The sequence below is a fragment of the Pithys albifrons genome, chromosome 3 (assembly GCF_047495875.1).
Source record: "Pithys albifrons albifrons isolate INPA30051 chromosome 3, PitAlb_v1, whole genome shotgun sequence".
NCBI lineage: Eukaryota > Metazoa > Chordata > Aves > Passeriformes > Thamnophilidae > Pithys > Pithys albifrons.
The window spans coordinates 21,869,600-21,893,373 of NC_092460.1; the positions used below are offsets into that span (position 1 = coordinate 21,869,600).

Genomic DNA, 23,774 nt, shown 5'->3' on the forward strand with positions numbered 1-23,774 from the left:
ATACAAATCAAAACACACGTACACATTTACATACACACAGAGAGACATATTTCTCAAGGAACTCCTGAACATTGGAGGGATCAGAGATTTCTTGTATGTCAACATTTGTGAAGTTCTTTATCAATCAAGTTCTTTATCAGTAGAAACATTTGGACACCAAGAAAACCATAAATACTAAAAGAAAGAAAAGTTGGAGCTGAGTTAAGGCGAATGTGTAAAATGGTCTATAATTTAAATAGCTGACATCAAATGTCAAATAATTTAGGAACAGCCAACAAGTTCTATGAGAAAGTAGAACTTTTTGCCCAGGGTGTGGGAAGGGCAAAAACGTATCTCCTTAGGTTGATAGCAGAAGGCCACATAGTCTTGACTTCTCCACTGGGACATTCCTGTCAGAGAATCCAAACTGAGAGCTGCTGGTGACTCCTGACCTGAGCTGTGCACAGTGACCAAGGCCAAAAAGCTCAGGAGAATTGAAAGGTTTCTGAATTCCCTTGTTGATGATTTCCAGTGTTTTCAGAGATGCAGAACCGGGACTTCAGCTCCCTGCAGAATTCAGGTGTGTTTGGCCTCCTCCAGCTGTTCTATAGACAACAGGAATCTTAAACCAATGCTTCTGAATGAGACAGCATTCAATCCTCTGCTTCTCCAGGAAAGTTAGTTCTACTTCTGCTTGCTTGGCTTACACTGGTGCTCCAGACTGTTGCTTTTCCCTGGGTTCACCCCTCTCAAAGGACACCCATCCTGCTTCTCCCAACAGCAGGGTGCTGCTGCACCCCAAGGTCACCTCTCCCACCTGTCCAGGCTGTAGCTGCTTGCCCAGACCTTCTTTTCTCTTGGTTCTTCCCTCTTACTCCTGACCTATTTTTTTGCTCCAGGCTCTGCCCATCCCTTGGATTTTCTTCAGGACTATTCACCAGCCGTGCCCTCACCCTGTTGCTGGTCCCAGCCAACCTTCCTTCTCCATCACAGACCTTTCCTTGCAGCTCTTTCTGCCTCTGTGTCTTGGGTTGAGCTGGCAAAATGCCAACTACCCAACACAGAGTCAGAGCTTCCCTCCCCCACACTGAGAAAAGGGAGGAAAGGGGAAAAAACCCTTCAAACTACATTTATGCTTAAACTAACAATATATATTTATACAGAAAAGAGAAAATTAAGAGAAACTACAATACAACACACACTTACACAAGTTAGAAATAACAAGAAATAACTCTTACTCTCCATCGAAAACAGATTCTATCACTCTAGATCTATAAGCAGCCTAAAAGACACTCAGCAAGAAACAGAAAGTAAAACAACAAAATATTTCTACTTCCCCGAATTCAAACAAAAGGCAAGTAGTGGCAGCAGCAGCAGGGCCTAAGACAGCAGGGCAGCAGATGCAGGTCTTGCCTCTACTTCAGCCATGATGGAACTGAGTGAACACCTCCCACTCCTGTGTTCGTATCTCAGGTTTGTGTCATCTGGTATGAAATATTTTTTGGTTACTTAGTCAGGTGATACTTATCTCTCTTAATCTACGTAGATTCTCTGAGCCTGCTAATTTGAGGCCCAGCTAAAACTACCACACTCTGCAAGGCTGGATGGTATTTTTCTCTCTGGTTGGTGCTTTTACAGGCAGATTCCTTGTGTTGTGCTGCCCATGTCTTCCCTCCTCTCCTGTTTTAAACCAACAAAGTATATTTTTGCCACTCTTAGAGCTGCCAAGGACAAAGTCTCCGCAAAAGGCCCATCTCTTAATGGCTCTGATACATCACCACATACCAGCAGCCAATGCAATATTAGTAACATGATTGCTCATCCCCTATGGTAGAAATTGGACCACAATATTTCATGGGAAAGAGCCCTACTTTTTTTCCTATGACTTGAAATTTAAATGCTGTTCAGTGTCTAGAATAATTTTGGGAAAGTCAGCCATGGTAAATTTATCATTTTGCAACATAAATGTTTCTTTTTCACAGAAGGAGCAGTTGGCCTAAGGGACAGCAAAAATAAGTTAAAATGACAGCCTGTTCCTCCTACCTTTTATTTAAGTTTCTACTCAGAAACTATGGGTTCATCCAAATGCTAAAAGCCTAGTGATCATTTTTTCTCAAGCTTCTTTGATACAGTTAAACCACATACAAAAACGATACAGTTAAATCCCATACAAAAATGAAATACTGATCCATTGTTCCAAAGCATGATGGGAAGGAGAAGATTTACCAAATGTCTGAAAAATGCTTCATGTGCATCCATATCCATGATGTCAGTAGGTTCTTGTTTCCCAGCTGGTTCTCATTTTGTCCTGTGACACAGGAACAGAGCACTTAGAGAGTCACCACAAAAAAAACACCAGCTGAACATTTGGCTTTGTACTTTTAAGAGAGTTATTAAGAGCTTCAGTTTTATAATTCTATGGGAAATTGTGGTTTAAGTGGGTCCATGACTCACCCAACACTGGTGCTTCTGGTCTGTCAGTGCAGATTATGGCCCAACTGCAGCCCTGGGCCCCTGTGAATGCCACAGCTCCTTGGCCCTTGGTGACACATCCAACTGCCCTGACAGAACTCAGCTGACTTCAAGGAAACACAGTTCAAAGGGGTCACACACACAATGTGCAAAACCAGAAATACAAAAGCCCTGAATCTAAATCCTCCCTCCAAAAGCATCACTCTGAACCCAGGTCTTAAAGTACTTTGATCAAAAGATCAATAAACCAAAAGTAAAGCCCAACTACCAAAGAAACTGCTGGAGGATCAAGCCACAGAGCAGGCTGCCTGCACAGGAATAGACATTTCTACATATTTTTCTGATAACCAGTCCCTGTCCCAGCAATTTGGATTGGGTACTGTAAATGCTACTAAATAAAGCAGGAAGGTGTTGGAAAAGGGGAAGCTCAAGTTACTATGAATTGTTTAGCAATTTTAAGACAGTTCCTTCCAGCAAAGACCAAATCGAGTGCAAACATGTTAAGCCTAAATGTAAAGCATTCAGAAGTGTAGGAGTTGTTTTATTTATTTTGAATGTTTAGTAACTGATGAGGAAATAACTGTGTGAAGGACTCTTAGCAATTAGAAGTGAAGAAGTGTGGGAAGCCTGCTTACTTCAGTAAAGGAATTCATAGGTTAATTCCAGAAATCATAACTAGGGTTCAGAGTACCAGGTGATCTGGTTGGGTACTTCTGTATCAGTTAACCATGTTCTGATGGAACCTCTCTTGTTCTGGAGGGCTTCTGGGTCAAACCCACAGGCTACTGAGATTCCAAAGTTAGGTCTGTGCCCATGGCATTCCTCAGTCCTTATCTGGCCCCTACAACATCCTTAGAGCCAACCAAGCACTTCTCCAGACTCCTCCAGGGTCAAGCAGGAGCCTTTTCCATTGTGGAGTGAAAGCTGGGCTTAAAGCAAACTATCTCTGCTTCTCTAGTCAGCAGTGCTGAGGTTGCAGCTGAGGATCTTGAACTCAGTACTTGCTACAACTCTTCAGGACTTTTTTTCCCTGATTTTGTCACATCTTGCTTTCTAAAAGCCACCTAAAATAGTCCATGCTGACGAATGGCTGTGAGAAGGCTGCAGTAGAGTTGGGTTGTGATTTGTATTGTCGCTGATGCAGAATGTGTGTGTAGAGTAGTAATGAACCTAAAACTATTCTTTTGTAAGTAGACACAGATATATATAAATATCACTTTAAAAACTTTAAATATCACTTTTAAAGCAGAAATCCCAGCACAGCCCTGTCCTGGGCAAGCAGCAGTACCCACAGCACAACATGCTCTGTGCCCTGTCACGAGTCTCTCCCACATTCCCAAAAAACCTTGTGTCATAGGGGAACTTTATGCTTTTCAAGTCATCTAACTTCATGAGACTGCCATAAAAAAGTCAATATCCCCCCACAATTGCTACTGACCCTTGTAATTATGTTAATGGAAAAATGGAGACAAAACTCTAGCTGCTGCCTAATATACTTTTAATACATTACAGATGTTCCTATGATTTTACTGACTGGAAACACTTCATAACTTGTATCCTTAGCCTATTCCCAGTGCAGCATTTAGGTTTCAGAAAGCAGCAATCTTCTCAGCCCTGGTAGCAGTCCCAAAGTCTGAGGAGAAAAACATTTTACATGGATTTTTTTTTTCTTAAAGAGGAGATGGTGTATTCAGGTCCTGACATAGACTGTTTAGATTATATTAGTAAGTAGCAAAGAGTGAAAACTGGAGGAAAACCTAAAATCCAGCTCCAAAACAGCTCTCAAATCACTTCAGAGATGTTAGAAACCCTGCAGTTATCTTGCTTTTCAGGTACTGGGACCTACCTCTGCAGTGGCGTGGGTTGGAAGAGGCTGAGGCTTTGGGACCCTTCCATTTGCAGGGACAGTGCATTCCAGGCCCCTCAGTTCTTTCACATCTGATAGCAGCCCTTTGCTAACACTGCCACTTGGTTAAGGGTGGGGTTTTAAAATCTTACCTGAATAAATGGGGAGCAGAAATTGCACAGCACTGTCATAATCCACAACCTGGGAACAGCCTCCAGGGAAGTATTACTGACCATGGCAATGGCTCTTAGAGTTCCTCAGCTGAGATGTTCTGTTACAGTTGTCAGGTGGGAAAAGGTGTCAATACTACTGCTGTGTTGCTGTGAAAAGCAGAGGAATTTAATGGGGGGGTGAAACTATGAAACCACTGGCTCTCTTTGTAATATGTCCCCCCTTTCAGGAGAACTTCCATATCTGGAAACTGGAAGACAAACACGGGCTCTGCGATGCTGGAACAAATTGCTATGTCAGACAAGTAAGTCAAGCCTCTTGTAAAAGGGAATTAAAAACACTAATGGAATTTTATTTTGAATGATTTTTTAAAAAATCACATTGTTGATATGCAAGTCACAGTAAGTGCATGTCTCGTGTTCATTTTGGAAAAAAAAATCTTCCAATTAGATGAAAGACCATGAGCCAAGAGTTGCACATATCTTGTCTCAGAGTTCACCAACCACACTCACTACTACCCTGAGAGGTTCCTACATCTATATGTGCAGCTGGAAAACTGCTGGAATTCTCTTCAAAAATTGAATTTTAAATTCAACCTGTCAGTCATTTTTCCTGGTTTCTTTGCCCTCTTTTACCTTCCAGTCTTAGCCTATGCACATTGGTTTAAACTTTTTTCCTTCTACAGCCTCCATTATAACCAAGCTATCAGTCTTCACTTTGACTATTTAAATCACATTTCTCTTTCTACTTTCAATCCTAAATTGCCAAAGTTTCCTGTTACAAATTCCCACTAAATGTCCCTGTGAGGCTTTTCCCCCTGTTGCTGTAGCTTATTTCCCTTGTGCCATCATTTCAGCTCTGTACTTTGGTTTACTGGACTCCTCATTTGCCCCAGGTTTCTCCACAGCACCTCTTTTCCCTGCTAAATAAATCTGAGAGGTTTTTGGATGGCTATGAATTTTCTGTTCAGCTTCTCCAAAAGCTGCTACCAGTGGAAGCTGAAAAAAGTCTGTACAATGAAAGTGTAATTTAAAAGGTGTTGCAATTCAACAATAGTCCTTTTCTGGTGTTGGGGGGGGGGGTGTTTGTTATATTTTTTTAAGTCTGGAACTTACCCCTCGGTCCCTCTTATGAGCTGAGGGAGAACAAGACCTGTGCAAGATGGAAACAAGTGAGGTGGGAATTGCAGGTCCCTGCTGTCCAAGCCCTGTCTAGACTGTGTCCTGCTGATGGTCCCACTGGGATGGGCTGGAGCCACAGCACTTTCTCATGCTCATTCCTCTCCCACCTTCCTCTGGAAAGTGAGGTTATATGTTCCCCTGGCAGGGCGGAGCAGGAGTGTGCTCTGGGGTGTGTCTGTGTGTGTCTGTGTGTGTGTGTGTGTCTGTGTGTGTGTGTGTCTGTGTGTGTGTGTGTCTGTGTGTGTGTCTGTGTGTCTGTGTGTGTCTGTGTGTGTCTGTGTGTCTGTCTGTGTGTCTGTGTGTCTGTGTGTGTGACTGCAGCCCAGGGGCTGTTCCTCTACAAACACAGGCACTGCAGTTCTGCCCTGAGGAACAGGAACAGCATCAGCAGGAGTGAGAAATGCTCCCCTTGCCCTGCATGGCTAGAAATACTCCACCTGCTTTGCTTCTGCTTCCATTTTTGAATGTAGGATAATAAGGTATTATAAATAGGCATTTTACTATTTAATAATAATATATTTAATTAATATCTTTAATCTATGAAATATGTACTTTAAATTTTTAGAATTTTTGTCAATTTTGTAAGTTTATGTTTTATATATATAGCATATGTATATAATAAAATAAATAGGTATTTTCACATTAAAACAAAGTCCAACAAACCAAAACTCTTATGCTGATGAAGGCAAAAGCCTAGAAAAGATGGAAGTTTCCCTCTGAGAGACAGGGGGATTGTGCTGGTTTAAAGGCAAATTGGCTGGAGAAATGAACCCAACACAAAGCAGATTCTAAGTCAGAGTTAGAATTTAATAACAATATTACAATAAATGCAATAGCACAAAGAGAAATTGGGTTTAACCCACAAAGCCAGCAATGTAACCCACCCCCTGGGGCACAAACACAGTGGGGTTTGGTGGCCCCTGTGCTGAGCCCTACGTGGTTCCTCCGAGGCCAAAGCAAAAGGAGGTGAAAAACCTGTTGGTGCAGATGATGGCACCGACAGGTCTGGTGTAGAGTGGTGGGCTCCTCCTGTCCAGGTTCTGCTCCTCCTCTGGATCCAACAAAATGGTCTGAGAAGTCCCAAAGCCCCCAATATTGTCTCCCCTCGGGTGCAGGTGGGAGCCCCCAGTCCCTCCGCCAGGGCAGGGAGTTCCACACTGGGGGATCTGACTCTGGGATAAAGTCAGGGGGGATTTTGGAATCGTTGCTGGCCCATGAGCAGAGCTGAGCCCTCAGGTGGGTGTGGAGGTGCCAAGGACTCCCTGGAGGGGAGTTCTCCCAGCTCCTCTGCCAGGCTTCTTTCCCAGGCAGCTCCCAGCCTGAGGGCTCAAGTGTGCCCTGGGCAGCTGCTGCCAATGGTCCTTTGGTAACAGTTCCTGGGCAATGGGACAGAGGGTTTAGAATGCCCAGCTTTGGTCACACCCACTCAGGGATAAACTGGTCCCTGCTTGCTGAACTAGGACAGGGATGTATGACATAGTGTGCTGACCCACTGAATACAACTGGGAGAGTTGAAGTAGTTTCATGATACAGCAAAAGGAAACAGCTCTGATGCAGTTCATTTGTAATACATGCCATGAGTGAGGAAGAAGTGCTGTGAAAACACTGTCTGATTGCCATGTTTGGCTGAATACAAATCTAAGTCTCAAAACCTTTAAAAGAGAGCTCGTGGCCCAGGGAGGGGCTTGGGGGACTGGAGCAGCAGCACATTGCAGGGCTCTCCTCTCGCCGTGCCCTCCCTGCCCCAGGGGTCCTGTTGCCCACAAGGTTCCAGAAGAATACAGAGCTGTGCCAGCAGTGCCCACCTCACCTGGCACACCTGATATTTCCTGGCAGGCACCTGGAGCAATCCTTTATCACCTTTATTATCCCAGGCTGTATTGTTGGCTCTGGGAAAATAAGAGCAGTGACCTTTTTGTCAAACCTACTGTGAAATCCTCAGGTTTAAAATACTACAGGCTACTCCATCCAAAACCTCTTTCCAAATGGAACTGTGTTTTTCCAGCTCTGTGTTTGTTGGCAGAAGATAGACTTTGAAAAATACTTTCATAAATCTGATTCATGTTTTGATATTTTAAGGAAAATATCTTAATTTTTATTTTCACATGAAGTTGAGATATTTACTCTTACAGACAAGGTTTGTTGTCCTCATGACTTTCTAAGTATTTTTCAGGAAAAAAAAAGTTATTTATAAGCAAGTGCTTGCAAACTGTCCAGTCAGATCTACAGATGTTGAAATTGTCAGGCACCCAAAAAATCCTCTTATATTAGACAAAAAACATGTTTCTCACAGGAAAAAAAAATATTTTCATTTCTTAGATATTACCATCAGGATCTTTTCAAACAGTCGTATCATTTTCTTTGTATTATGCTTAAAGGAAAAGCTTTTCCACTGGAACAGATTTGAAATAAGAAAATACAAAGAATGTGAGCTAATAAGTTCCCTTTGAAAGGATTCTGTTACTGAAGGTATTTGTACATGAATAAGATCCTCAACCCAGCAAGGAGTTCCCTTTGATCCTACAGTGCAATGCTCTTTATTCCAGCAGGTCTTTGCAGTGGGAAATCCTCAGATGGGAACTCTATGCTCAAGGCTCAAGGGCTGGAGCAGCAGAGGGACTGGAAGAGGAAACAGCTCTGGGTTAGGCTCAAGTGCAGGCCAATGAAATTTATGATAAATGTCTTCTTTTTGGCTTGTTTTAAAGGAAGTCATACCCTTCAACGGGTGTGGCTGTGACCTGCCTACATCACTTTTCAGGATCATTCCCTCACTGCTGGTCCCCATGCCCAGCTCTGCTATCAGTCCAGGAGCATTCCCAGTGCTGTTCTGTGTCTGCTGAGTCAGTCCCTGCCCCTGACCAAGCACACACAATCCATGTCACCCAACAGTTCTCAGCACAGTTCAGTGCTGGTGTCACCTGCAGCTCTGTGCTTGGTCACAGGAATTGCCTCACTCTTTGATGCTAAATTCCACTTCACCACCTTGTTGGTCAGATAGTCTCTCTATTCACAGAGAAAGAAAAATAAATCATATTCCTGAATGTCAAATGGGTAAAGGGTCCATTCCTCAGACCATTTTTCTTACCAGGATGTCACAAAAGAAACAGAGGGGGTTTAATATTCAATACTGAATGAAACACTAGCCTTTTATAGGAGCTCTAGAATTCCCTGGCATTCTTTAAATTCCAGTAGAATTTGGCTGTGGTGGTCTATCACCCTGCATGAAGAGCATTATCCTTGTCTGTGCTACATAACTTACTTAATGTCATCCTTCTGGTTGTCCTGCATCATCCTAAGGGTTCTCTGCCTTGATTTCCCCTTTGCCACGTACAGTGCTGGAGCTGTAAATCCATCACTGCCTCTTTGGAATACAGTTGGATCTGTGTCTTAGGATAGAGACTCCCATTCACTTCTCTGAAACAAGAATAAAACTCACCCATAACTCAGCACAGAACCAAAGACAACAATCAGGAGAACCATCACCCTTGAACCTGGGTACAGCTTTGAATTTCCAAGAAAAGAAACAAACCCTCTTCCCTCCTTTCTTCAAATCTTTGGCATCTCTGGAGCCACAGAAAGTGGTCAGATGGTAAATCCTCCTCCTGTGGAGGATTTCTGTGGCAGCACAGCCACAACCAGACTGGCAGGAGGGCCCTGGCACAGGGTGGGATGGAGCTCAGGGTGTTTGTCCTCCAGCACAGCTGATCTCCAGGCCCATCACAGCTGAGAACACACACTTGGACCAGTCCAACCTGGCACATAATCCAGCATAACACTGGGTCAGGACACAGAGCCACAGTTTGCTGCAGTCTGCTGGGAAAGCAGAGCCATCAGTGCCTCTAAACTACTACTCTGAGAAATACCAATTCAATAAAACTGGCAACTCAGTGCACGTTTTGAATTTAGAGCAAATGTTATGTAAAACACATTACTAGGTAAACCTGTAGGAAATCAAGAGCCTGATGAGATACTCACAGAAAAAAATTATTTTTATGAAACAGGTACAAGCTTTGGGTTGACACCTGTTCTGAAATCTTTGGTGGTTTGGACATCTGTGCTGTTAAAGCTGTACATGGAAAGGATGGAAAAGATTATATTTTTGAGGTAAGCAATTCCCCTTTTTTTCAATGTATGCTTTTGTATCTTATACACAAGTAAACAGCTGAGTAAAGAACATTTTGGACAGTTAGGCATTGCCTTATTTGTGTTTCAGGAAAGGCTATGTATTTTTGAGCACCCTTGAAATCATGATACAAAGCCACATGTTCAAATTAGTGGCAACACTTGCTGGAAAATGTAACCATATAGATGGTAATGTCTTTTAGTGTTGGAGGAAATGTACACAAACTGCAAAACAAAACCAAATGTGGATGTCACATTTTCCCAACCCGTATGATTTCTTTCCTGAGCAGGCTTACCAGTTTTTCCTGGAAGGTTTATAGATAGCACTATCCCAAGGGAACCCCAACAAAATTATACCTTTCCATGGAAAGGCACATTAAGGATGAAACTTTACTTTTTCTCTAGCCAAAATATTACCCTTTAGATCTGAGTCCTCATAAATCAGAAATTTATGCTATTGGTAGTTTTGAAAAGTTTAAATTTTTCATTTACCTTAAGTTTATTTTGGAGAAACATCACTTTGTGCAGCCATAAAACAAGTTATCACTTGCCTATCACACAATTCAGGATTTCTTCAGCATCTGCCATGTTCTTAGAATTTTATTCAGCAAGTAGGTAAGGATCTTCACAATTTTCCCCAATCTGAAAGAAATTGGTGAAGCAAAAGTAGGACTATTTTTTCTAAACTATGAGAGTCACCTGGAACTTCTGAATTAACCCTTTTTGTTACTTGTGGCCATTTATAGCAGAAAAGCTTTGCAGAAGTGAAAGCCTCTGTTTTGTCGCAAACAGCTGTGCATTTTGGTCTCACTGAGTTTTACAGAACCATTTCTTGCAATTGCTAATAATTACCAAATCAGTAACAGCCCCTCAAAGGGCTGAGCAGCTCATGGTGATCCCCAAACTGAATCAGTCCCTGCCTCCCTGTGCCATTCCAAGGGCTGGAGGATGCTCTGCAGTTCCTGTAACCCCTGAACCTCTCAGAGGATGGGCCTCAGCCTTCCCCACACACCCCCTTTATCTGAAGCCATGACATTTGAGAGAGTTCATGCTGATTTATCTAACTAAACAGCACAGAAGGAAAACTCACAAAGGATAACTCATGGATAACATGGTACCATCACACAGTACAGCTGCTCTTATTCATGGAATAAATGGGTTTTCCCAGTTCTCCCACTCTCAGATGTGGACCTCCAAAATTACCCTGATTCACAATGCAATGAATTCCTCCTGCCTCAGTACTTACCAGTTATCCTGCCTTCTGGAATCCTGAGCTCTATCCCATAGGAAACCCATTATCCTGTCCCACTCCATGGCCACTGCTGACTGACAGGCCCTTGAGCTGTTCCTCCACGTTCCTCCTGTATTTCAGCATCTTGGGAAACAGCTCTTTCCTCCACTGTATCCAAGAGTTCTTTGCCTTTGCCCTTCCTTTAACCTCCACAGCTCTACCTTTCCCAGTACATTTGGGCTGGTTTTCCTAAAGCTCTGCCCAAGCCATGCCCAGTCCTTGGTGGTAAACACACAATGCAGCACAGCTGTGTCTGGGCAGTGACAGGGGAGCTTCTCCCTCAAACACGATGATCCCTCTGCAATTCCTGGTATCCTGTAGTTGCATTGGCTTCTTTATTAATGCCACCCCCTTTCCTTTCGTATTCATCAGAGTTAAACAACATTTCTCTTCTCTCTCTTGTGCCAGGCTCAATCTTGCGGCCCAAGTTTTAGATTTTAGATTTTATCCAGCAGTGGAGGGCACTGACTAATTCACTGAAAGGTCTTTTGGTTTGTCACACAACTGTGTTTACTTCAACTGTACCTTCTGCTGCACCTTCTGCCACCACTGCTACCATATCCAGGCAGTTCCTGAGTGGCAACAGAAATTCATCCATACAGCTGGCTGCTGAAATGCATATAAACGAAAGTTAACAGTGATATCAATGAAGTGAATATAATTCAAAGTGACCCACGTTTTTACTGACACCTACAAAAGTAACAGGTTTGATTTTATAAATCACAAATGTCTTTTTGTTCTATGAAATCCCTTAGTGGGAAGCTCTAATATTTTAAATGGCTGGACTATGTCCTGAAGTAGAAGCTGGCTGGTTTCAAATGGAGTTTTAAAACTAACACAGGCTGTAAATAGACTATTTATAAACAGGGTGCTTTGTGCAGGTTTCAGTTTTGTCGAGGCTTCTAAAGTGGGGGAAATGCCAACATGACATTCCTGTCAGTGCTCACAGATTTTAAAAACTGTTAGTGTTGCATAAATATTTTAATTCTGAAGATGCCTTTATATAAAACATTACTGATTTGTGATAACTGCCATTAGATATTTTACTAGGAATGAAAATACACTGCCTAAAGAAAGTTTGTATGTGAACTTGCACTTGTAGTAGTACTGTAAACCATAAACTCAAACCCAATCCTCCAGATCTTAATCCTGTCTAATCCTTTGGCAGGACCTTATTTTAGGCAATTTAATTCACAGTCATTCCAACTAATTGTTTTGATGTAAGTGGATGGTAAACCAAGGGAGGTTTTCATTGGACTCTTGTGAGAGATCTAACTGGTGGTGGGTGAGAGGGGGTTAATATCCACCTCAGAGTGGGGTTTGCAGAAATATCTCCATTAAATTCTGCCTTCAAGGGGCAGGTTTTTACACCACAGACATCACTCTCTCTCTGAAAATGAGATGGTTTTCAATGGACAACTTAACATCCAATGCCCTTCACACCATCAAGACATTCCATATTCTGTCATAATTAACACTTTCCAAAGTCTCTGGCACTTTGACTGCCTCCTCCCTTCAGGACCGAGGCAATTACTCTTGCAAGAAACAGTTTTTGATACAATGAAGTGGATCTTTAAGGGTTGTGACAATTTACAGAAATAGCAGCAACTGGGCAGAAATTAATACCAAAGTAAGTCCACAAAGATGTGCATTTCAAAGCCACACAACCTATATTTTGCCCCTTCAAAAACATAACTCTCATTGGTTAAACACTTTTCTCTCAGTTAATTAAAAACACTGGGTATGTTCCACTTAAAGTTATGATTGTTAAAAAAAAAAAAATATGGTAAATTTTAAAGGAACTTCCAGTGTACTCATTAAGCATTTCCTCACTGTTGCTGACGTGGCCCAAGAGTGGGAAACCATTCATTCATTTCTTAGAAAACATTTGCTCTGGAGTTCAGTTATTATTGCCTTGTTTACTCTGGGGTTATTTTAGATCCTTTTGGCTGTGAGGAAACTCAGAGGACACATCCTGGATCTGAAAATCCCAGCACAAGTGGTGCCAACCTTTTGGGTGCCAATACACAATGCCAATGTCTCTTGTAAATGAGCAAAGAGGAGAATCATGTAAATGATTTTGGACTTCAAACTCATGCCATTATTGCAACAAAGTAGTCAATAAGGATTTCTATAGCACTCACCATGTTTTGAAGACATCAAGGTTGGGTCATCTTATTTGCAATGCAGCTCCTTCCCAGCTCCTGAGCAAAGTAAGAGATTATGTCCCAGTGTTGTAATGAAGATGCCTGTTCTTTTAAATCCAAATGTCTTTTTAAATACCCAATCTGTGTGTTTAATTCCTAGAAGCACTTGAATATCTAAAAGAAGCAAGGAAAAACTGTGTTCTCTGTTAATAAAGGAGATGTTTCCTGTAGGTTGATGGATTCAGAGGAGTTTTATTCTCCCCACCATGTCCCTTCCAGCTCAGGAGGGAGCCACACAATGCAGGTTCATTCATGTTCTTCAGATCCTGTGTCACCCCTACAGATAAAATCATTCTTCCACCCTGTAAATATTTGCAGAATCAGGTCTTACCACATAATTTCAGTATTTCTCTTCAAGTACACAAGATGGATTATTTCCCAAACCAGCTCAAGGCAACGGCCTCCAGCAGAATGTCCACCTGAAGAGGTGGGAATCCACCTCTGTAGCCAAAATAGCTCTGCCTCCCAAGAGCAGAGCCCTCCTAGTTCTTCTGCCAGGGATTGAACAGGAGGGGGAGAGGTTTAAGGTGTTCCTCTGGCCATAAGCACTTCCAATTGCCTGTCACAGCACTTTTCTGACTCCTGAATCCTCTCAGTCTTGTCCCATTTCCCTACAGTAAAGGGGGAACCTCAAAAGCCAAAGGGATGCAGGAAGGGGCACTTTTGGAAGTACTAAATCCCCCTCTGTAACTCAGTGATATTTCTGCAGTTGTGCAAAACCCAAGAGCAGCCCTCACTGATGGTTCTGTCCTTCCCTTACTGATGATTCTGTCCTTCCGTCACTGATGGTTCTGTCCTTCCCTTACTGATGGTTCTGTTCTTCCCCATTCACCACCACCTTCTCTCTTACCAGCACAGGTTGTTGTTGTGTCTGCTGCAGGTTTGGGCTATATTATATTGATACATAATTGATATATCAATAAATAATTTGATATATTGATATATCATTTTATATATTTGATATATAATAATATATAATAACTTCAAGCTAGTGAGAAATCTTGTGAGATTTTGCAGCTTTTCATGGGTTCAGAGCCAGAGGGACACAACTCAGTGTGTGCCAAGACTCTCACTGGATCAGATACAGTGACAGCCATGCAGTGTATTGCTGCTAATGCAGTCTGGCTGCTTTACCCCTGATATTAAGTACTAATATTGTTGTTTGTGTTGTGAGCCTCAGTCCCTGGGGATCCCCCCCTGTGAGGAACACCAGAGCACAGGGCTGCAGGTGACAGGGACATGCCTTCGCCTGCTTCTCAATAGCCTTGGTGCACATGGGAAAAGGATTGCAGTGCTCAAAAGGGAATTAAATCCTACTCTTTTTTGAAATAGGAACATCCAGTGCCATTGTGAATAGGTTTTGGGGTTGTTATGTTACGTTTTTATTTCCCCTGAAAGAAGCACAGATGTGACAAAGGAAGATACATGGGAGAAATAACAAATATTCTGGAGAAATAACAAATGTTTGTAACCCACTGAAGTGAGGAAATTCACTATTAGTTTTATTCATCTCAATAGCTGCAATAAATAACCACTGAACACTATTAACCTGCCATGTTTACAAACGAAATGTGCACATTTTTATTGATTTGCCCCTCTGCTATCTCTCTTTGCAGAAATGCTGACTTCATCAGCTGCACTGCAGCCACACTACTGTTTGAAAAAGGGTATCAATAACAACAAGGTGTTATTTAAAATTTCTCATTAATCAGTAAGGATCCAGCCTTCTCTAACAAAATCCCACAAGTAGCTGGGAAGCTGAAGCTCTGCTTTGCACTTCCATGTTGTAATTCAGTTCATGAACATGGTGTGGGCCACAGAAAGGGAAAACCTTCAGAGATGTGGCTGAGACAGAGGAACAATTGCTTTAGATTTTGAGCAGATCACTGAAGAGCCTGAGAGATGTCATGTTCCTTCTGTGCTCTGTGCTTCCCAAGCACTGCATTCCCTGCTGTCCTGCCAGCCCTGGATTTTGCCTGCAGAGAAGGGGTTGGCACTGCCAAGTTGCTGCCCTCCTGCTCTGCTGCCCATGCCCAGCACTCAGGCTTTGTGCTCTGATAGAACACACGCCATTCCTGCAGCTCTCCTTGGGCTTTGGTTAAACACAGTTAAATAATGAGATGACCCATTAAATAATGAGATGGCCCATTAAATAATGAGATGGCCCAGCCCTGTACAGCTTGGGGGGAGAAGCTTCTTTTGTGCCCCCTCTGTAGCTGCTGTTCCTTTTGCAGGTCATGGACTGTGCCATGCCTCTCATCGGGGAGCACCAGAGCGAAGACAGGCAGCACATCACGGAACTGGTTGTAAGCAAAATGAACCAAATGTTGTCCAAAACTCCTATTCCATCTCCTCAGAGACCCACTGCCACTCAGCAGCCTCAGGTAGGACACTCTCACTTTTAAAATGCAGCATCTTGAGATACAATTTTAAGCTCCATTTTTTCCTCAAAGAATTTGGCTGGAAAACCATGCAGAGTCAAGATCTTGCAAACATGTTTTATCAGTTTGTCATGTTTAAATTAGATTGTCTCCAGATATAACCAAGAAGTGAAAGTGTTGGTGTGTTTCTACCCAGAAATGATAACTGTGGATTCAGTGGATTACCAGATTTTGTACAGCTGCCTTTCAATTACATGTGTATAAAATATCATGGAAATAAAATGAAACACTGCCATAGACAACCTTTGCCCTGAGGATGTCAGAAAGAAGATAAAGACAGTAATTCTTGTTGTTTCTGTGAGAAATTAATTACATTATCTTCCTCCTTTTTTTTTTTAATGTGCTGCAATACACAAAAATACCTTAAAAATCTAGGAAACTCCTGAAATATTTTAGCACACTGGAAATAAATGCACTTCACATATTGTATCTTCATGGCCTGGCAATTAAAGTGTGGGGATGCAGAATTCTGCCCCTCGCCTTGTTACAGGCTTTGGAAATCATCTTTCTGTTGCCATTTCCATGCTTACAAAATGGAAAGTTTATTTTCCTGATAGTTGAAAATAACTTCAGGGAATGTGGTATTTTCGTAAAAGGCTCTGAGAACATAAAATCTTTGCTCCCCAATTGGAGATGTGTGGATTTGATGGATAAGGAACTGGGTGGATGTCTGAGCCCATCAATGGCTCAGGGTTCAAGTGGAAACCAGTAACAAGGGGTGACCCTGGAGGGTCTGCACTTTTAATCCCTTCACTAAGACACTGAGGGCACCCTTGGATGGTGCAACAGGGTGACAGCAAGTGGAGTGCTGTGCTGGTTTAAAGGTAAAACTGCAGGAGAAACGAACCCACCACAAGAAAGATTATAAGTCAGAATCACAATTTAATAACAATATCACAATAAATGCAATGGCACAAAGAGAAATTGGGTTTAACCCACAAACTCCACCAGTGTAACCCAGCCCCCTGGGGCACAAACACAGTGGGGTTTGGTGGCCCCTGTGCTGAGCCCTACGTGGTTCCTTCGAGTCCAAAGGAAAAGGAGGTGAAAAACCTGTTGGTGCAGATGATGGCACAGTCTGGTGGAGAGTGGTGGGCTCCTCCTGGCCAGGTTCTGATCTTCCTCTGGATCCCATGAGTGGTTCCCCAGTCCCCAAAGCCCAAGATTCTCTCCCCTCAGGTGCAGGTGGGAGCTCCCAGTGCCTCCCCCAGGGCAGGGAGTTCCACACTGGGGGATCTGACTCTGGGAGTCAGGGGGAATTTTGGAATCGTTGATGGCCCATGAGCAGAGCTGAGCCCTCAGGTGGGTGTGGAGGTGCCAAGGACTCCCTGGAGGGGAGTTCTCCCAGCTCCTCTGCCAGGCTTCTTTCCCAGCCAGCTCCCAGCCTGAGGGGTCAGGTGTGCCCTGGGCAGCTGCTGCCAATGGTCCACTGGGAACAGTTGCTGGGCAATGGCCCAGAGGGTTTAGAATGCCCAGCTTTGGTCACACCCACACAGGGATAAACTGGTCCCACCTGCTGAACCAGGACAAGGGGTGCAGGCAGCAGAGAGGAGGGGTGCCAGCCAGGGACACCTGGATGGCACAGTCCTGCCTGTGGGTCCTGGCAGTCCCTCAGGAGCACCAAGACTGGGGGATGAATTGCTTGGGAGCAGCCCTGCCTAGAGGACCTGGGGGTACCCATGGGTAGAAGACTGGCTATGGGCCAGCAATGAGCACTGGCAGCGCAGAAAGCCACCTGGAACCTGAACTGTCCCCAGGGAGTGACCAGAAGGGCAAGGGGGGGATCTTCTCCCCTGCTCCAGCACAGGAGGTCCCACCTTGGGCACTGTTCCCATGTTGGGTACTCCCAACGTAAGGACATGGGCTTGTTGGAACAGGTCCAGAGGAGGCCCCGGAGATGCTCCAGGGCTGGATTCCCTCTGGAGCCAGGCTGGGAGGGCTGGGGTGCTCACCTGGAGAAGAGAAGGCTTCAGGGAAACACCACTGAGGCCTTTCAGGACATTAAAGGCTCCTGTAAGCCTCTTTTTTACCCAGACTGCAGCGACAGGTAGTGGATTGAAACTAAAAGAGGGCAGATTTATTGGAGATAAGGAATAAATCATTTATGAAGAGGTTGGTAAGGAACTAGAACAGGTTGTACAGAGAAGTTGTGGATACAACACAACACAGGCACTCTGACCATCCTCTCTGGAGGATGTGCTGCTGCTCTGGACCAGCACAGCTCCACAGGGAGCAGCTCAGCAGCACAATCATCCAAACTGCAATAAGGAATGACCAAACCCAACTGAAGAGCCTATTTTTGCTTTCAGTCAGCTCCACACCAGGTAAACAATTTGAAAACAATTTTGTGGCACACCTCAGACAGACTACTTCTTGAGGCAGAATGACTAATTTGTTCTTCAAATATATCATCATGCTTTAAGATACAAAAATACACCAGCCCACATAAAAAAGTGGTGGGGCTTCTATTTATAATATGGCCACTTGAAACTAAGCACAAAATGGTTTCAGCCACGGAACCACATACAATGGAGAAGTTTCCATCCAACATGACTCAAGTCCATTATAAAGGGTATGAAAAAGAAGGCAAGGAGGGGAAAAAATACATCACCTTATGCCAAAATAGTTTCTTTCAGGACTAGTAAATTATCCGTATATTAAAATGAAGCAAAGAGTCACATTTAGAGTTACCCAGTCAATTCAAGTCAACTTAAATCAAAATTTAAAACAGTAATAGATACTACTGTAACAATAATAGACTCACATCTGATAATTCACATTTTGGGGGGGGGAAAAAATAGAAGATCTTGAGTCAGCAGGTTTTCCTGGATTTCAGAGAGGACCAGGGAGGAGGAACATTTACGGTTACTGGGGTCATCCACAGAAACTGGCTATTTGTTGTATATAAATAAAGTTCTCACTCATTTCCAAAGAAAAGCTGCCTGCCTCAGTCCAGAGTGAAAATAGGGCACAAGGAACATTTTTAGAAGGTCTCTAAATTGCTGGGTCATGGGTGTCACTCAGCATGTCCACTGATTTTTTCCCCCCCTCTTACACAAAAAAATTTTTAATGTATCCAAAGATAATATTCTGGTTATCTGATGGACTTTAGTAGCTTTCTGTTTAATTTATTACTGAGGGATTCAGCCCTTGCTAATGGCAACAAGATGCTATTCAACATTAATCTTGTTTTCCTTATCCTATCCTTAAATTCCAGATTGCAGTGGACCAAACCCAGAGATATCCCTTCAGAATACTTAAAATAGCTGTTAGTTTTCCTCTCAGAGACTCTGCTTCCTTGGAATTGGCCTTGTTATATGATCCACCAGTTTAGGACAGGTAAATAGGATCTTTCCCAATGCCCCAGATCTTTCCAGCTTTGAGGGAAAATCAAACAGCTCTGTAGCGTACAAAGCTCATGTGCAGTTAATTTTTACCTGGGTTGTTTTGCTAAGAATTAAATCAGTCTTTTAAAACAAGCTGCCCCTTTCATCTTTAAGGAGTCATCTTCTTTTCTAATCTGAGAAATTCTGTGCTGTTCCTGAGACACACAGTCCTCTCCTTTAGGGGCAGGGGGACACTGCCTGTTCCTGCAGGTCCCAGGAAATGCACAGCCAGGAATTCATCCCAAACCAACCACATATGTGTGTTCTGTGGGCTCAGAACCAAAGGGATGGAGTATCACAGAGCAATTGCTCTGCTTTGCTACTTCAGTTTACAGCTACAGTTGTACCATGTTTTGAGTTCCCTTATTATCTGTGTGGGTTTTTAATTTACAGAGTATTTACAATCTGCTCACTCCTGTAGCATTGGGTGCATCATCCATTAAACATCTTCATTTATAACTGCCCACAATGGTCAGGGCTATTCCAATTAACTATCCAGCAGGAAACAAATCAATGATTAGAAAAATAAGCCTGTGTTTGGTGCTGTGCAGCCAAGTCTTGGTGGAGATGATTGGCCTTGCAGTGAGTTCTGAAGGCTGGCAAAGTTCTCCTGCCTGAGTGCCAGAAGGAGCAAATTCCAAAGGGGAACCTCAGAGGGGCACATCCTATTATTCTTGAGCCATTAAACCTATAATGTAAGATATCAGATATATGAAGAGTTTTAAAATAGATGTTTTGCATGTCATGTATTTGTTTATTTGTCTGTAAACCCTTGCACAGGCTCTGAGCAGGTTCTGCTGCTGCACAAAGGGCAGAGAAGCTGTGCAGGAAGACGGAAGTTCTACCTGTTAAAACTAATTAGAGCCAAAAAAATCTTTCCAAAAATGGAGTGGTTTCTATTAATTGGAAACCATGACAGCTTGTTTTACCTGAAACCATGCTGAAAATACATAATAGAACTTGATCTGGGAATATGATTTTTAAATTTCCCATGAGACAAACCTGTTCTACTTGCAGGCAATCAAATGATGAAAATCTAAATTTCCCCCTTTATTAACCTCTTTGAACACTTTGGAGACATCTCTAGAGAAGACTTTTTCAAATCTTTTATGAAAATCAACCCAGTAAAATGTTTTCACCAGGGGAACTCCCTCTCTCTGCCTCCATCTGTTGTAGGACAGAGCACTGCCCAGACAGCTGCTGGCAGGACAGAGCACTGCCCAAACTGCTGCTGGCTCTGCAGAGCACTGCCCAGACTTGCTGCTGGCAGGACAGAGCACTGCCCAAACTGCTGCTGGCTCTGCAGAGCACTGCCCAGACCTGCTGCTGGCAGGACAGACTGCACAGACCCTGCTGCTGGCAGGACAGAGCACTGCCCAAACTGCTGCTGGCTCTGCAGAGCACTGCCCAGACCTGCTGCTGGCAGGACAGACTGCACAGACCCTGCTGCTGGCAGGACAGAGCACTGCCCAAACTGCTGCTGGCTCTGCAGAGCACTGCCCAGACCTGCTGCTGGCAGGACAGACTGCACAGACCCTGCTGCTGGCAGGACAGAGCACTGCCCAAACTGCTGCTGGCTCTGCAGAGCACTGCCCAGACCTGCTGCTGGCAGGACAGACTGCACAGACCCTGCTGCTGGCAGGACAGAGCACTGCCCAGACTTGCTGCTGGCAGGACAGAGCACTGCCCAAACTGCTGCTGGCAGGACAGAGCATTGCCCAGACCTGCTGCTGGCAGGACAGAGCACTGCCCAGACCTGCTGCTGGCAGGACAGAGCACTGCACAGACCCTGCTGCTGGCAGGCCAGAGCACTGCCCAGACCTGCTGCTGGCAGGACAGAGCACTGCCCAAATTGCTGTTGGCAGGACAGAGCACTGCCCAAACTGCTGCTGGCAGGCCAGAGCACTGCCCAGACCTGCTGCTGGCAGGACAGACTGCCCAGACCCTGCTGTTGGCAGGACAGAGCACTGCCCAAACTGCTGCTGGCAGGCCAGAGCACTGCCCAGACCTGCTGCTGGCAGGACAGACTGCCCAGACCCTGCTGCTGGCAGGACAGAGCACTGCCCAAACTGCTTCTGGCAGTGCAGAGCACTGACCAGACCTGCTGCTGGCTCTGCAGACCCTGCAGGAGGTGGCTCAGGGCAGGCTGGGCCAGGCTTCATTCTGTATCAGCACTTGGTTATGAAACAATAATGGTAAAACCGTGACTCAAGTCATGATACCAACTGTGCTGAACTCAATTCTGCAGTGGATGACATTGGCCATGAGTATTACCTAAAAATGCAAAGGAAAATCCTGTCACGAAAATGTTAATTCAGTCCAGATCTGTAGAGACCACGTTGCATTATCCACAAAAGGAAAAGGAATTAATTATTCTTAATGGAAGGGAGGAATTTGTGCACCAGAGACACAATATCCACAATGACATCACATCACAAAGAGCATTCCCAGCCCTATCCCAGTTCTTTTTGGTTTAAAACAGAGGAGTAGCACAGTGATAATAAACTAGTATTAAAACTAATTCATTCTTCATTCCCTGACCCCTTGTATGATGTGGTTGGAGCCAAGCAGATTTATTCTTCTATGTTCAGAGAGAAAATTGAACCACATGTGAACAGAGTGTAAAAAACAAAATATAGTAATTCTAGAGAGAAAAGCAAACCATTAACAAACTCCCTTTTCTTGGCCTTCCAAAGGAGTAGTCACAGTTCTATTACCTTCCATCTCTTGGCTTCAGGGGGGTTTAAAGCAAACTACTTATGATAAGCAGCAATTTGTTTCAAATCACTAAAGCTTTCGGATGACCAGAAAATATGGTTACTTGATTTGATTTGATCTTCGCTGAAAAGGAATGTATTCAGCTGAGAAGGATCCCATCATGCAGTTACATGGAAATGCCTAATTCAGTATTAGTCTGCTTCTTAGAACTAAACTCTGCACTAATTGGAGATGTGGATCTTCTCTCTAAGCTCTTTTCTGCTTTCACAGTCTCGTAGAGGTTCCCCTCAATTATCTCCATTGATTAGGAGAAGAGGAACAGGGCCATGACCAGCAGTTTTCCCCCAGCTTTGTATCACCTTTCAGAGTGCTAACTCATTCCTGCATCAGCCAGGCCATGTCCATGCAGCACCAGGAACCATCTTCCTGTCCCAGACCGTTGGCTTGCACTTGCAGGAACAGAGTTTTATTCCTTCTGCCTAATCAAACAAACCAATGCAAAGAGCACCCTAAATGCTTCTGTGTGAGTGAAAGTTCCTGGAGGGTTTATGTTGGTTCCTGCTGGGCTGGTGCAGAGCCAACCCCCTGGGCTGAGGGCTCTGCCCCGAGGCTGCAGGAGGGCTTGGGAGCAGCTTGCCTTGAGGAGGGTGTCAAGGCTCCAGGGAGCCCAAACCACACCTGCTGAACCTCCTCCTCTCAGGGAGACATTTGTATGTATGTATGGCCAGATTTCAGAACGCAGCTTTGGGCAGGGCTCTCCCCACGTGCCCTTCCAGCCTTCGCAGGGGATTGTTCAGGTGAGGCTCAGCGTGAGCAGAACTGGCCCCACCGTTTCAGTCCTGAGGTCCATCTGCCACGGCCAAGCCAGCTTGGACAGTGACAGGGAAGTCCTCGGGACTGTCACAGTCCCTGGTACTGACCGGGCTGACCCTGCTGAGCATCCGAGATCTGACGGGATGGGATGGCAGGGAGGGCTTGAACTGCCAGGGAATGGTTCCACTGAGACTGGAACTCAGGTCCTTGGGATTCAGAGTCCAGAGTGCTCTCCTTTACACCATGGCACTGCCCTGGGGGAGACATTTAAGCAGGGGAAAAATGGCAGCTCTGGCATCATGTGAGCATAACATTGGTGTTCCCAGGTTTGAGCACACTGAGGAGCCTGACTGTTCCTCTGCTCTGGGCCAGCAGCACAAAAGCCCTGGGGAAAGTCAGACAGGATGTTACTACATCACTCTGGAGTTAAAAAATATATCAGTCTGTAATAAAAAACTGTATTACTCTTTAATACCTCAATATTTTACTTAAAATTAATTCTTTAAAATTTAATTTCTGTATCTCACATGCTTATATTTCTAATTTGTTTATAATTTAATTAATATATCTATAGTGCTCAAATACTGTAATAATATTACTAGATCACTCTGTAATTAAAAAAATATAGCAACAGGTTACTCTTATAAGCAGAGCCATAGAGTTTGGAAATAAATGAGCTGTGTGGAGACCAACTGAGCATCTTCCAGAGTCTGCATTAGCAGTCCCTGAGGTTCTCTGCTCAACTCAGAAGGTCTGTAGGCACTTTGACAACCAGCAATGCCTACAAACAACACCCACATGGTCCTCCTTCACCACTCACCGTCCACCTGCAGAGAGGCTCTTTTAAATAAATACTAAGCAAATTATGTTTCATACTGAAGTGCTTATAGAGTTATTGTTGTGACTTAAAGGCAAATCAGGCAGCAGCAAGGTGCCTTCCTAAATATATTGGTGGAGAATCTCAAACACTGGCATCAAAACTCATAAAAATATGCTGAGACATTCAAGCCCTAGCACAGAGAATGCAAACCCTTCCCAAGGTTATTGAATCCAAAGCCATTGCTCAGACTGTGATATTCCAGGGATTCTGCAGTGCTGAAGGCAGAGACTCTCCTGCAGGGTTTGGTTCTTTGCATCCCAGCGACAT

General features: G+C 44.0%; 1 protein-coding gene and 1 long non-coding RNA gene across 2 annotated transcripts in view; one reads left to right on the forward strand and one right to left on the reverse strand.

The window, feature by feature from the left end:
• SYN2 (synapsin II) overlaps window positions 1-23,774 on the forward strand; it is a 172,061-nt gene that overhangs the window by 131,049 nt on the left and 17,238 nt on the right. Inside the window, exons 8-10 of the mRNA XM_071550948.1 lie at window positions 4,698-4,772; window positions 9,651-9,753; window positions 15,504-15,653. Coding sequence (XP_071407049.1) covers window positions 4,698-4,772; window positions 9,651-9,753; window positions 15,504-15,653 — 328 coding nt within the window. The remainder of the gene's footprint in view (window positions 1-4,697; window positions 4,773-9,650; window positions 9,754-15,503; window positions 15,654-23,774) is intronic.
• LOC139669957 (uncharacterized) lies at window positions 1,123-4,399 on the reverse strand. The gene is made up of 4 exons (XR_011697365.1): window positions 4,298-4,399; window positions 2,434-2,558; window positions 2,206-2,287; window positions 1,123-1,463 (listed from the first exon to the last, which is right to left on the reverse strand). It is a non-coding gene; the product is annotated as an uncharacterized lncRNA (long non-coding RNA).